The sequence below is a fragment of the Brassica napus genome, chromosome A8, assembly GCF_020379485.1.
Source record: "Brassica napus cultivar Da-Ae chromosome A8, Da-Ae, whole genome shotgun sequence".
Lineage (NCBI taxonomy): Eukaryota > Viridiplantae > Streptophyta > Magnoliopsida > Brassicales > Brassicaceae > Brassica > Brassica napus.
In genome coordinates, this window is record NC_063441.1 from 12157811 (window position 1) to 12173147 (window position 15337).

The window sequence follows — 15337 nt, forward strand, 5'->3', positions numbered from 1 at the left end:
CTCAGGTTCTTCATCATTTTGAGACAAATTTAACTATGACAGACAGTAATATGAACAATGTGTCCTCTGTTATTGTCCCAAAACTGGCTATAGAGCTGTTGTTCTTTGCACTGAGTAGCTTTGTCTCTCCACTGGCAATTGAGAATCTAGGAGATATCCATCAATGTCTGGATAGTCGCATGTTATTGAGCCACGAGACAGTTATAGATGGCAAATTGAGTGTCATTAGACTCATTACTTTGGAACCACTTGTCGAGTTTAAGATGCAGACCAAACAAACAACACTGAACCAAAAAGTAAACGCAAAATCTAGGGAGGATAAAAGTTGAAGAATTCGATTTATCAGCTACTAATAAACTTGATCAGTCCTCTTTAACATTGGAAGATGATGAAGAGAGAAGACACATACAACTCCGAATCGAGATAAAAAAACTGTTTCTTTAGTAAGAAATTCCAAACAGATAATGACTTCATATATCCAAAATTCATAAGCCTGACATAAAAGATATTCCCAGTAGTCCACACTTGATGCGTCCACAAGTTTCTTCTTCATCCACAAAAAGCTGAATGCGTTTGCCCCCAACATCCACAGCTCTCTAAACAAGGTTTGAACTTTTACCTAAACAATCCACAAACAAGTACCAAAGAGGTGATTAGTAGTCAGAACCCAAGAAAACTCGGATGTGATCACGGATAGCAATCAGGGTCACTGGAAATTCGTCTGAGTAGTTTCTAAAAAGGGATCAAATTTCTGCTTACACTTGATAGGGTTTAGCAATGTGTAACAACCCTAGAGTAAAGATGTTCAGATTGAAAAGAATTGTCCAGGCGCAGATAAGAATTGTGATTATAACAAGGTGGTTTAATGGAATCTTTTTTAAGCAAAAACAAGAAGATAAAGCAACTCAATAAGTCAAAGACACTACTCACTCAACAATAAGTCTACAAACTTTGCAAGCTAAAGAAGATAGATGAGAGATTGCAAACCTACTCACTGCTGCTGATTATGCTGAGGAGGCGGCGGCCCTTGCATGCCGGGACGCGGAGCAAAACCACCAGGAGGAGGCCTAGGAGGAGGCGGACCTTGCATCCCATGAGGAGGTGGAGGAGGACCTCTCATCATCATCCCACCAGGAGGAGGACCCATAGGCCTCTGCCCGTACGGAGGCGGCGGTCCACCAAACTGCGGCCTCATACCACCATAAGCCGGAGGAGGAGGACCTCTCCCCATCGGCGGACCTTGACCACCAAAAGCAGGAGGCGGCGGAAGCATCTGCCCAGGAGGTCTCATAACCGGAGGCCGAGAGATCTGAGGCTGCATCATCCCAGGCGAAGGCCCACCAACTCCACGAACAGGCCCAGAAAGCCCAGGCTGAGCTTGGACAAGCGGCCCTGTAGGCACTCCACGTCCAGCAGCACGGCCCACTCCAGGCCCAGCAAGAGCCGCTGCTGAGCCGGCCTTAGCGCGAGACTCTTCGGGAGGAGGCGGTCCTTCAACCGTCATGGAGATGACTTCTTCGCCTCTGAGCAAGACCAAGCCGAGCGTGCGGCGCTCTTCTCTCTCTTCGTTGATCTTCTTGCCTTTGCCTGGCGGAAGCTTGCGGAACTCCTCGCAGTCGCCGAGGACGAGGTTCATGTGGCGGTCGAAGGCCATGAATTTCCCGACGAGCTGCCGTCCGTCTTGGATGGTGACTCGCATCCTGTAGTTTATGAACTGGAGCATCTTGGAGCTCTTCGACATCGACATCGTCGTCGATTCAGTAGTAATACGCGCGGCCGGCGAATCGAGTGTGTGCCGGGCGAGACGAAGAGAACGAGATTAGGGTTTCAGAAGTAGATCGAGAAGCCAGTATTTGGGGGTTTTGGTTTGGCCGTGGGAATCGGAAAGTAAGAAGTTTCTATGGTTTTATAAGGGTACACTATTTACTTATTTATGGGCTTATATTAAACAATGGGCCTATATATTAGACTGGGCTGTAAAAGGTATATATTGGTTGGGAAATGGTTTAGAAGTGGTTTAGAGTCTTCCTACACCCAAATCTTTTTTCAAACCACAAATTTCTTCTATACGTTGGCTTTTTAAAATTTATGAATAAATCTTTATACCTTCTAAAATCTTTTTTTTTTGGACAAATTATACCTTCTAAAATCTATAACCAAAATCCTACACCAAAAATATTTATTTTACTACAGAATAAAAAATCTACAAGGCTAACAAAAAAAGTTTACAGTTCAAACTCTATATATTCTTTAAAAAAGGTACATATAACATTCATTCTTTTAAAATTTTAAAATTATAAAAAGCTTTAAAGTGAAAAAAAAAATCCCTCTCAAGTATTTGTCAATGTATTTGATCGATTAAACCAAATATGATACACGGAACATAAAAAGAAAATCAAAAGAAATTGTTTTCCTTTCGGATGGAAGAGATGTTTTTGTTATTCAAACACACACTGTGGGGGACTCTTGGCATTAATTAGGGCAACATTATCGCAACGTCCGAGCTAGTCCTTAAGGGCAGGGGACCCACAAAAACACCAGGACCGAGGGAGAAAGTCGTTATATAAGAAACGTCCCAGCTCGTCCTTCGTCCTTCGTCCTTTGATATCTCTTGCATCCTTTGCTTTTTTTATTTTAAGGACTTAAAATTGTCCTAGCGATAATGATGGTCTTAGCGTGCATCAGGAGTGTGTTTAGTCCCAAAGCTCGTGCTCAGTTCAACAGAACTTTTGGAGTCCACATCATGTTTACCTTCTTTCCTTGAGTTTTCAGATAAGAGACACTCTTTTAGTTCATTTGCAACCTGGGACATGTTTGGTCTTCCAGACGAGGATGGACTAACGCATGACATTGCTAGCTCAAGAGCCTTCCAAACTGAACTAGAGTCATAATCCCCAATGAGACTTGGATCCACAATGTTTTTGATATCTCCGTTAGTTAATCTAAATCCAACCCATTCTCCTATGTGAGACTTTTCACGTGTATGGTCAATCACGGGCTGGCTAGTAATGATTTCCAGTAATACGACTCCAAAGCTGAAGACATCACTCTTCTCTGTCAGCCAGTTTGTTCTGTAATATCTGTATTACACATAAATATATAAAAATAACCAGATGGGAAAAAATAAGACATAATTTAAATTCATACGTTGTGTTATAAATCCACTTACTCAGGGTCAAGATAACCTGGCGATCCAGCAATGTTTGTTGACACATGAGTTTCACTACCCTCTGGAAAAGATCTTGAAAGTCCAAAATCGCCAAGTTTAGCTTGAAAATTCTTATCAAGAAGTATATTCGTAGATTTGATATCTCTATGAATCATTGGTGGTTTGCATCCGATGTGTAAGTACTCCAATCCTATTTTCAGTAACTCAAAAAGGATTACTCTATGAAGAGAACATCTCAAAAGAAAAATCCAATGTTATGGAAAAAATGAATCTCTATGGGCGACTCATGCTTTATTATATTAAAACACACCTCATGCTTTATTATATTAAAACACACACATGCACACACAATATGTAGTGAAAAGTTAGAACGAACCTTGTGCTGTCTCTGCAGCAATTCTTAGCCTATTTGCCCAACTCAAAGGAGTAGTAGCATATTCTCCTGTAGTCATTAAGATGTGTGTGTGTGTGTGAAAATGTGTGTTAAAACATGACGCAAAGTGAAAATGAAGTAATCAATGTTACGGGATAGATGTTGCTTTAAGTTTCCGTTGGACATGTACTCATAGATGAGGACCAAGTGTTGTCCTTCGTCACAATAACCAACAAGGCTTACCAAATTTATGTGATGTACTCTCAGAAGAAGGTCTACCTATTAAACCACACATAACCCAAACGTTGGTATATATCATATATGTACTCTCTTTTTGGAACCCTGTAAATCATATATATGCATTTTCTTAAATCTCTAAATAAGATTACTTATGGTGAAAATACCTCAGCCTTAAATTGCTTATAGCCTTGAGCTGAGGACTGAGAGAGAACTTTAACAGCTACTTGTTCATTACCGTTTAAGTTACCGTGGTACACAGCTCCAAACCCTCCTTCGCCAAGAGTTTTCTCAAAGTTATTTGTCATGACCGTGACCTCTTCATACGTAAAGCTTCTCTTGTTCGTCACAATTGATGAACGTGGATCTGAGAAATAAGCATCGTATGCTTTAAAGTAGTAAATTCTAACTTATGGAGTCTTGATAGTAGTCGGGGAGCTTATACCTTTTGACGATCTCTTAGTTCTGTAGAAGAGAATAATGAGAAGAAGCACAGCTGTAATTAAACCAACAGAAGCGGCTGTTGCAAGAATGGGTACTAGCAATTTCTTTTTGCCATTTCCATCACCGGCTTCAGTTTCACAAGATGAATCGAAACAGAGGTTTTGTTTTTCGTCTAGTCTATTAATTTTTTTTTAAAAAAAAACTGATGTTACTAAAACACTACACCATAGAAAATATTGTCATATGCCCATATGTGTATATACGAGGAGGAGGAAGAGAAGGGAGGGAGCTGATCAAGAGATGGAGCTGGTATCAGAGAAGGAGAGTGGCGGTTAGAGTTAGTTGGAAGAGATATTGTGACTGGGCCTTACTATATAAAGGGACCCAGTGTTAATAAAGATTTCTTAGTGAGGTTTTGGCTCAGGCCTGTGACTGTAGCTTGAGAGATTGTAAAACTGATTTGTACTTGGCTTGATTCTCGTTATATAAGAGATCAAGAGAGGGAGGTTGGGCGGTTATACATCAAATATACATCCAGTTCCTATCAAATTGGTGCGGTGAGCGTGGATTAGAATGCTATTTCACGAAGCTGGATTTACGATCTGGGTATCATCAGATTAGAATGCGGGAAGAAGATATAGACAAGACAGCCTTCAGAACGCATGATGGTCATTTCGAGTTTTTAGTGATGCCTTTTGGCCTCACTAATGCTCCTGCAACCTTCCAAGCTTTGATGAATGAAGTGTTTAAGAAGTTTCTGAGGAAATTTGTCTTGGTCTTTTTTGATGATATTCTCATCTATAGTGACAACTTGGAGGATCACAAGAAGCATGTAGCGTTGGTGTTGGATGTTTTTGTGGAGATGAGATTGTTTGCGAACAAAAAGAAGTGTTCGTTTGCACAGACAAAGGTCGAGTACTTGGGTCATATTATCAGTCGTGAAGGCGTGGCCACAGATAGTAAGAAGATAGAAGCAGTTCAGAGATGGCCTATTCCGAGAACAGTGAAAGAGTTGAGGGGTTTTTTGGGGTTGACAGGTTATTACAGAAGATTTGTTCAACATTATGGATCTATTGCAAAGTCGTTAACTGAGTTGTTAAAGAAGGAGCAATTTCTCTGGACTCAATTAGCCCAAGAGGCATTTGACAAGTTGAAGATAGCTATGGTCACTGCTCCGGTGTTGGCTCTTCCAGATTTTACGAAGCCTTTCATTGTAGAATCCGACGCGTCCGGGTTTGGGTTGGGAGCGGTTTTAATGCAGAATAATCATCCTATTGCCTACTTCAGCCATGGTCTCACACCTAGAGAGCAATTGAAACCTATATACGAAAGGGAATTGATGGCAATTGTGATGTCTATTCAGAAATGGAGACATTATCTTTTGGGAAGAAGGTTTGTGGTAAGAACGGATCAACAAAGCTTGAAATATCTGTTGGAGCAGCGGGAAATAACTCTGGACTATCAAAGGTGGTTGACGCGTATTTTAGGATATGAATTTGATATTGAGTATAAAGTGGGCAGCGAGAATAAAGTAGCAGATGGTTTGTCTCGGATTGATCACATGGTGATAGATGAAGCTGGGTTGACACTTCTGGCATTGACAGTTCCGGTGACTTTACAAATGCAGGATTTGTATAGGGAGATAGACGAAGATGAGGAGATTCAAGGAATGATAGCAAAGTTGCTACAGGGAGAGGGGGTGAAACAGGGTTTTTGTTTGGTCCATGGTCGACTGTTTTATAAACAGAAACTGGTTATTCCTCGTTCTTCGAATTAAATTCCTGTGATACTTCAAGAATGCCATGACACGATTATGGGTGGTCATGCGGGGGTGTTGAGGACGTTACAGCGAGTCAAGGCAATGTTCTATTGGCCAAAGATGCGTAGTGTGGTGCAGGAATATGTGGCTGCTTGTTCTGTCTGTCAAACACACAAATATTCGACATTATCTCCTGCTGGTTTGTTACAGCCGATCGAATTACCAGTTCGTATTTGGGAAGATATTGCAATGGATTTCGTCGAGGGATTACCGGTTTCTCAAGGAGTGAATGTGATATTAGTCGTGGTGGACAGGTTAAGCAAATATGGTCATTTCATTACCTTGAAGCATCCGTTTACAGCGGTTGAGGTAGCTCAGAAGTTCGTGAAAGAAGTGGTGAGATTACACGGTTTTCCGAAGTCCATCATTTCGGATCGTGACAAGATATTTCTGAGCAAATTCTGGAAGAAATGTTTTAGAGTTTCGGGTACACGTCTGCGTTTCAGTACTGCGTTTCATCCGCAATCAGATGGGCAAACTGAGGTATTGAACAGGTGTTTGGAGACCTATTTGAGATGCTTTGCGTCGACACATCCGAAGAGTTGGTCAAAGTATTTGTCTTGGGCAGAGCTGTGGTACAATACGGCTTATCATACTGCGTTGAAGTGTACTCCTTTTAAGCTGGTATATGGGCGAGACCCACCTACTTTGATGCATTATGAAGATGGGGCTACTCAGAATTTTGAGGTTGATATGATGTTAAAGGAACGCGAGTTAGTATTAACATCTATCAAGGACAACTTGACTCGCGCACAGGCTATTATGAAGAGCAATGCTGATAAACATAGGCGTGATTTGGAGTTTCGCGTGGGAGAGAAGGTGTATTTGAAGCTGCGTCCTTATAGACAACAGTCGGTGAGTAGGAGGTTGTTTCAGAAGTTGGCGGCGAGGTATTATGGGCCATTTGAAGTGGTTGCACGAATTGGGAAGGTGGCATATCGTTTAGCGTTGCCTGTGAGTTCGAAGATTCATCCAGTTTTTCACATTTCTCAGTTGAAACCTGTGGTAGGATCTTCAGAAGTTGTGATTCCATTACCACCTATTCTTTCGGATTCGGCGGATTTGTTGATTGAACCAGAGGCAGTGCTGGACAGACGCTATGATGAGCAGGGATTCTTGGAGATTTTGGTTAAGTGGAAGCATCTTCCGGATCATGAGTCTTCGTGGTTGCGCGTGGGTGAGTTGAAGCAACAGTTTCCATCTTTTTCACTTGAGGACAAGCTGAATCTCGGAGAGGGGGGTATTGATATGCCCATATGTGTATATACGAGGAGGAGGAAGAGAAGGGAGGGAGCTGATCAAGAGATGGAGCTGGTATCAGAGAAGGAGAGTGGCGGTTAGAGTTAGTTGGAAGAGATATTGTGACTGGGCCTTACTATATAAAGGGACCCAGTGTTAATAAAGATTTCTTAGTGAGGTTTTGGCTCAGGCCTGTGACTGTAGCTTGAGAGATTGTAAAACTGATTTGTACTTGGCTTGATTCTCGTTATATAAGAGATCAAGAGAGGGAGGTTGGGCGGTTATACATCAAATATACATCCAGTTCCTATCATATTGTTTGGGAGAAAGAGAAGCATACATCAAGGTTAGCCCATTCTTTTGCATGTTACGAAGGGTTTGAGGGATTGAGCCGCTAAAATTGTTTCCACTCAAGTTTCTGTGAAATGTATATAAAACATTATTATTATATGCATCCATTGCATGATTTTTTTTTATTTCAAGGCTAAACTTACATGATTGTCAACGACTTCATTTTGCCGAGAAATTCCGGGATTCTTCCGGTCAAATGGTTATTTGACAGATCCCTACAACATCAAATAAATGATATTTAAACGGAAAGATCTTCTTTTTCTTTAATTTGTATCTAAAATATTAAAATTTTATAAATAAAGAGGAGAAATAGAGAAATTGGTGTATCTATATTCCATTGATAATAAACCATATACATAGGTATATACTTTCTATCTGTTTCATAGTCGTTGTAGAATTTTTGTTTCCTTACAAAATAAGTATCGTGTCGTTTTCAACTTCTAAATGCAAAATTTATTAATCAGGCGTATAAATAATTGTGTTTTTATATATAAAATATATAAATTTAACTATTTTTTTAATCTGTGTGCATAACCTCAAAACGATACTTAAAATGAAACAGAGGAACTAATAGTTTAGAGCTCAAATAGAATTTGGTGGACAAATAAACCTCAGTATACAAGTAAATCTAGGAACATAAATACCCTAGGATAGCACTAAAAAAGTTTTGATCACAAAAATAGACCACAAGGAGGAAAATAACCAAAATGTTTCATTAAAGAGTTAAATATACATTTATACCCCTATGATTAACTAATTCAAATCTTAGGGTTTAGAGTTAAGAGGTGAAGATTTGGAACTAAGGTTTAAAATTTTATAAAATAAAAAATAAATATTAAAAAGGGTAATTCTCCTAAATAGACTATTTTCAAGTTTTGATCACAAATATAAACTACAATGAGGAAAATGACCAAAATGTTTCATTTAATAGGCAAAATGACACTAGTACCGTAGATATATAAAAAAATAATAAATAATAAAAAATTAAAAAAAAAGAAAAGTTTTATATTATATATTTTCAAATTCGAACTTTTTTATAATTTTTTTTATAAATCTTTTTTTTTCGAATTTGTTTTTATTTTTTTTTCAAATTTTATTTTTGTAATTCGAAAATATTTTTGAAACTCTTTTTAAAAATTTTATTTTCAAATTTTTTATTTTATAAAATTTTAAATCTCAATCCCAAATCTCCACTTCTCAACTCTAAACCCTAAGGTTTGTATTAGTTAATCCTATGGGTATAATTGTATATTTACCTCTTTAATGAAACATTTTGGTCATTTTGATCTTTAAGGTCTATATTTGTAACAAAAAAAATTTAGTGTTATCATAGGATATTTTCCTATTAAAAATTTGAAAATAAAAATTTTAAAAATAGTTTCAAAAAGTATTTTCGAATTACAAAAGGAAAATTTGAAAAAAAAAATTATAAAAAAGTTTGAATTTGAAAACATATAATCTAAAATTATAAATAAAAAAAAATTTCTGTTCTTTTTTATTTTTTATATCTAGGGTATTAGTGTCATTTTATTTATTAAATGAAATATTTTGGTCATTTTCCTTCTTGTGGTCTATTTTTTGTGACCAAAACTTGAAAATTGTCTATTTAGGAGAATTGTGCATCTAGGAATATCACATAATATTCATAACAAAAATACCCTTTGAATTAATATATGAAATTACACCAAAAATTAAATTAATTGATTATACTAGCTCTATTTACTATAACTTTATTTTCTAAGTTATAGAAAAATATGATAGTAGAAGTTTAGTTTTTTTTTCATTTAATTCTTCTGATTACATCAAAAACTCTACAAACCATATTCTACAGTAAAAAAAAATTATGATTAGATTTCAACTAATCATCCACATTATTCTATTATCAAACAATGTCTTTTACCGAATATTCTTCCCGTTGAAAGCAAATTTAGATGGGATATGAGACTTACAATTTCTGTAGTTGGCTAAGATATTGTATGTCACTTGCTATGGTCCCATTTAATCCATAAGAAGAGAAGTCTCTGTGTGTAGATCAGAACACATTTACGGTCTAAATAAAATACATAAAACAAAACACTAATTAATTTAAACAAGAATACTACTTGAGTGTACGTTTCGCATGATCTTACATGGAAATGATTCTTGGTGGAACAGACGGAACCGCGTTGCTGCAGTTAAGACCAGTCCACATGTAATATCTAGGTACGCATGGATCTCCTTGCCAGCTCGTTTTCTGTAATCTATAAGTCGCTTGAATGTTCTTGAATGCAATGACTGCGTATATAAAGTTTAACCTCATGAACCACACAAAAAGCTTTATATATTATATACACATAAGATTAAGCACAATGGACAAACCGTCGTTTTCATCTGTTTCCGACTGAGGAAGCTGGAGTACCCCGAAAACTTCCATGGCACTAATAGATGGTGGAAGACTTGACGACCTAGATCTTACAAGCTCTACGTTACAAGAATCAACGCATTTAGTTGAGGTTCTGATAGACACAGTGTCAGCTATGAACTTCGGAGGACTGTATTCGTAACTAATTGTAGCGCCATTCCACAAAATATCAAACTCTCTGGTATCACTGGGCTTCAAAACTTGGATCTCGGCAAAATGAAGGTACACTTGAACGTCGTCGGGGTTTAGCATTACCCAGTCTCTGCTCCATGACTTATCTGCACCTTTGGGTATTGAAGACTTTGAAATTATAGCTTGAGGAATATCGAAGGCATTCTTAGTATCTACAGGGGTGGTGGTGTTTATTTCTGTCATATCATCCTCCCAAAAGCTTGAGTCCCAGATACGATCATGGACATCATGAGGGTACCTGACACAATCAATGTGTAGCATATTGGCGTAAAGCCTTTTTAAGAAATAATGGTTCTTCCACAAACTACAATATTACTGGTTTAGCAGAAATATATAAAAGTTTAGATAATGCTCTTTTTGTTAACCAAAGTTTAATCAAAGTTCCTAAAGAGTTCACGAGACACTATAGGATTTTAGGAACATTTCATAACACACAAGGCACCTATTTATACAATTATTTAAAAAATGATGTTAGTTTTAATCAGAAACGAAAACAAATATACTTTCAAATATATTTATTTTAAATTTATAAATATTGAAAATAGATCTTGTTTAACATTATTTAGTTTTATATACATAATGAAGCGTATAAATTTCTGAACTGTTTGATTAAAAAATAAATTTATAGTACACAAAAAACTGTTAAGAATATCATCAAAATAGTTTTACAAGAACAAGTGAATAGGTTGTGTTTTGGGAGAGATTACCATCCTGATGAGTCATTTTGAAGGAGATGAGAATTTTTTGTTTATTTAGGCATTAAAAGTACAAGTCATATCAATTGATTATCTGGATGAGTTTTCAAAATATAGGCTTAATTTTGAAAATCAGCTAGATGATCCAAATTGAACCATCTCGACGGAGGTGATTCTGTCAAAATGGTATAATGTCTATTATACCCCTGACATAATTCACAAATTACAAACCTAAATCTAATATCATTTTGTCACACAAGAAAATTGACAAAACTACAAAAACACATTTTCCTTTCGAAACCAAAAATACATTTTTTCAGCCAAAATCACAAAAACGCATTTTTTTCACCAAAATCGCAGGAACACACTTTCCTTCCCGTCAAGACCGCAAAAACAAAATTTTCCGTCAAAACCGCAAAACATACTTTCTGCCAAAACCGGAAAACGCTTTTTCCGCCAAAAACGTAAAATCGCATTTTCTCGCCTAAATGCAAAAACACATTTTCTGGCCGAAAATGCGAAAACGTTTTTTCCCGCCAAAAACACAATTTTCGCCAAAAAAAAACTTTTTACAGGAAAAACCGCAAAACCGCAAAAACACATTTTCAAATAATAATTGAAAATCTATAACCTAAGCGGATTCTTTGGTAATATTCACATTTCTACCTGTTGACCAATACCATTAAAACAAATTCTATTTTTACTTAGATATCTACACATTTTAATCACATTTCTACAGTATGCTTTCTTAGATTAAATAACTGATGCTATGGAATATTATTTCGGCAAATCCATAAGGCAACAATTGTAAACATTAACTAGATATCGATCCGCGTGGGTTTTTGTTTTGATTCATTTTTATATAAACATTTTGTTTTCAATTCAATATTGGTATATATTATAATATATATGTACCTATCAATTTTTAAAACAAAATAAGTATACTGTATATTTTTTCATTATTAAAATCGTAACTATATATATATAGATTATTAAAATATTGTTTTATTGTCATATTCAAAAATATTGTAACATTTCACAAATTTAGAAAGTTTTTTAAAAATTAAATTTTTCGCTTCATAGATGTAAATAATTAAACATTTAGTTTTTGTTTAATTTTTAAAATAAATTATATAGTTAATTTGTTTTCATTGATTTAAGGTAGTAAAGATTAATCATTGTTAGATAATATGATTTTTGTTATTTTAAAAAGATACTTATAATTTTAAAAGTTAAAATCGACAAATATTTAAATAATTAACATATGGAGGTATAGTATTACAACATTAAATTATATTTATTTAATTTATACTATCTATAAATCCAATGGATCATCTATTGTTTAAATTCAATTATTGATAGTCCAATAAAAAATTATGGTAGGTCCAAATTTAAATGCTAAGATTATAAATTAAATGTAACATGACTTTTTAGGTTCATTAGGTCTATTTTTAAAAAAAAATCACACATGAATCAAAGTTGTGACTTCTGTTTTAATATATAAGATAAAACTTGTACTTAATAGAAATGTGGTAATATTCACATTTCTACCTGTTGACCAATAACATTTAAAAAAAATTCTATTTTATTTAGATATCTACACATTTTAATCACATTTCTACCGTATGCTTTCTTAGATTAAATAACTGATGCTATGGAATATTATTTCGGCAAATCCATAAGCCAACAATTGTAAACATTAATAGAACCTGTACTTAAAACACATCGAAACAAGCCCGTTTAAGAAGTTGGCCCATTGTAGAGGCTCGTGGTCATGAGATCAATAAATAAAGGTAACTAAGTGTTTTGTCCGCGATGCAAGCTTAAACATTTTCATAATTTTTGAAAAGTTGTTTGTACACTATATTTATTATATATTAAAATAAATCTTAAAATAACTTAATATTATATTTTTAATTATATAATTAAAAAATGATTTGATTAATATTTAATTATGTAATTTATGTTTTTAACATTTTACTAAAATATTTTTTCAGATAACAATACAATATATATATATATATAAATATATATGTATAGAGAAATTATCCTTTTTTAATTATATTTTTAGATTTTGGATAATTCAATATTCTATTTTTAATTATATAATTAAAAATTTAATTTGATTAATATTTAGTTATATAATTCATGTTTTAACTTTTTTACTAAAATACTTTTTCAGATAACAATACAATATATATATAGAGAGAAATTATCTTTTTTAATTATATTTTAAGATTTTGGATAATTCAATATTCTATTTTTAATTATATAATTAAGAATTTAATTTGATTAATATTTAGTTATATAATTCATGTTTTAACTTTTTACTAAAATATTTTTTCAGATAACAATACAATATATACATAAATTGTCTCTCTTTTTAAATTATATTTTCATATTTTGGATAATTCTTACTATTATTAATTTTAATCAATTATCTAATCAAATAAATTAAAATTTCGTTTTTATTTTTTAATTTAGTTATACATTTTTATTTGATTAATATTTAGTTATATAATTCATGTTTTTAACTTTTTACTACAAGACTTTTTCAGATAACAATACAATATATATAGAAATTATCTCTTTTTTAAATCATATTTTCAGATTTTGGATAATTATTACTATTATTAACTTTAATCAATTATCTAATCAAATAAATTAAAATTTTGTTTTTATTTTTTTAATTTAGTTATACATTTTATTCATTAAGGGTATAAACATTATTAACCACTCTAACTTTTAATGTGAGAGATCGATTCCAAAAATTTACTTAAATTATCTTTTTTAATTATATTGTTAGATTTTGGATAATTCAATATTCTATTTTTAATTATATAATAAAAATTTTATTTGATTAATATTTAGTTATATAATTCATGTTTTTAACTTTTAACTAAAAAACTTTTTCAGATAACAATACAATATATACAAAAATTAACTTTTTTTAAATTATATTTTCAGATTTTGGATAATTCTTACTATTATTAATTTTAATCAACTATCTAATCAAATAAATTAAAATTTCGTTTTTATTTTTTTATTTAGTTATACATTTTATTCATTAAGGGTAAAAACGTTATTAACCATTCTAACTTTTAACGTAAGAGTTCGATTTCAAAAATTTAATTCACAAATAACAGTATAGATTTTCTCCGGGCTTTAAAACTGAAAAGTATAGTTCAAACGGCTTATTATATTTGTGCAATGGTTTGTTTGGGACAGAAAGATACAAAGAGACTCATTTCAATTATGAGCAGGCCGGCCCATGGCATAGGGAAAGGAAGCAATTGTATAGGGCCCAAAATATTTTGAGAGCTTAAGAAAAAGGGTCCCAAAACTAGTTTTAATCTGAGTAGGACCTTTAATAAAGATGGCCGTATGAGACGCGAGGTTTGGAATATTTCAAGGTCATGATTTACAGTGACTATTTCCAAATTTTGAAAATTCGAAGGACTAAATAATTTCTCCATGTGATTATCAGCGGATGGCACCTTGACATCAATTTTGACATTTTATCAAATTTGTCTAAATTTACGTTTTTCTTTATATTGTTTGCTCTTGAATATCAGTTTGTTGGATAATTTCAATTAACTTGAAGAACAAGTTAACTCATCAAAGTGTATTTTAATGGGTTAAGGAAAAAAAAAAACATATCAAGCTTATGATTTATGTTTTCATATTATTATTAGGTTAAGTAGTAGCTTAGTCTTATATAAAGAGTTCTCATGCAGAGATGTTATAACATCGAAAAAACACATTAATTTAGTTTTGAAAGAGTTTATAAATCTAATAAGAAGAGTTAATTCTTATAATCTTTTGTGTTCTTGCAACTTTAATTAATATAAAAGCAATCATGGAACCTGTAATATCAACTTTTCTATTTCTTCCTTTCTATTCCTATCTCTCTCTACTTTCTTATTACAAAATTAATATTTTCCCCAATATAGTCATTCAGCAAATTAACCCTTTATTATTTAGTAAAAACTTCATGTGTTCACAAAAATTTGAAGCAATCTAGTCTTATTAAAAGATAGGATAAACATAATTTGTTATAAATTTATAATTTACACAGGTGATGAAATTTTTGAAAAAAGATTAAAAGCCTGTAAGAACTTTTACCTTTCACTTATAATAAATATGTTACCTAATTTGTGTTCTATTGAGGATCTACGCTAAATAAGATAGGTTTAGTTGACTTACCGTGTTTGACAAAAAAAAAAGTTTGACAAAAAAAAAGTTGACTTACCGTACGATGGATTCAGTATTTACTGAATCCATCGTACGGTAAGTCAACTTTTTTTTTGTCAAATTTTTTTTTGAAAAGTATAGGTGTCATCTCTCAGGGGACGTAGTTAACTTTTTTTTTGTCAAACTTTTTTTTTGAAAAGTATAGGTGTCCCCTGAGAGATGA

General features: G+C 33.5%; 2 protein-coding genes across 3 annotated transcripts; both read right to left on the minus strand.

Moving 5' to 3' along the window:
- Positions 1-314: 314 nt before the first annotated feature.
- Positions 315-1894, minus strand: LOC106366990 (small nuclear ribonucleoprotein-associated protein B'). Of its 2 annotated transcripts, none has more exons than XM_013806671.3 (2): positions 996-1894; positions 315-619 (listed from the first exon to the last, which is right to left on the minus strand). In XM_013806671.3, exons 1-2 carry the CDS (start codon positions 1745-1747, stop codon positions 616-618), a joined length of 756 nt encoding a protein of 251 aa, XP_013662125.1. In that variant the 5' UTR covers positions 1748-1894; the 3' UTR covers positions 315-615. The 2 variants fall into 2 exon arrangements, with proteins under 2 accessions (XP_013662125.1, XP_013662123.1); XM_013806669.3 differs by having other exon boundaries at positions 988-1893.
- Positions 1895-2671: 777 nt separating this feature from the next.
- Positions 2672-4087, minus strand: LOC106363067 (probable LRR receptor-like serine/threonine-protein kinase At4g20450). Its single transcript, XM_022718631.1, has 5 exons — positions 3947-4087; positions 3695-3821; positions 3546-3611; positions 3170-3359; positions 2672-3080 (listed from the first exon to the last, which is right to left on the minus strand). Exons 1-5 carry the CDS (start codon positions 4085-4087, stop codon positions 2672-2674), a joined length of 933 nt encoding a protein of 310 aa, XP_022574352.1.
- Positions 4088-15337: the final 11250 nt, after the last annotated feature.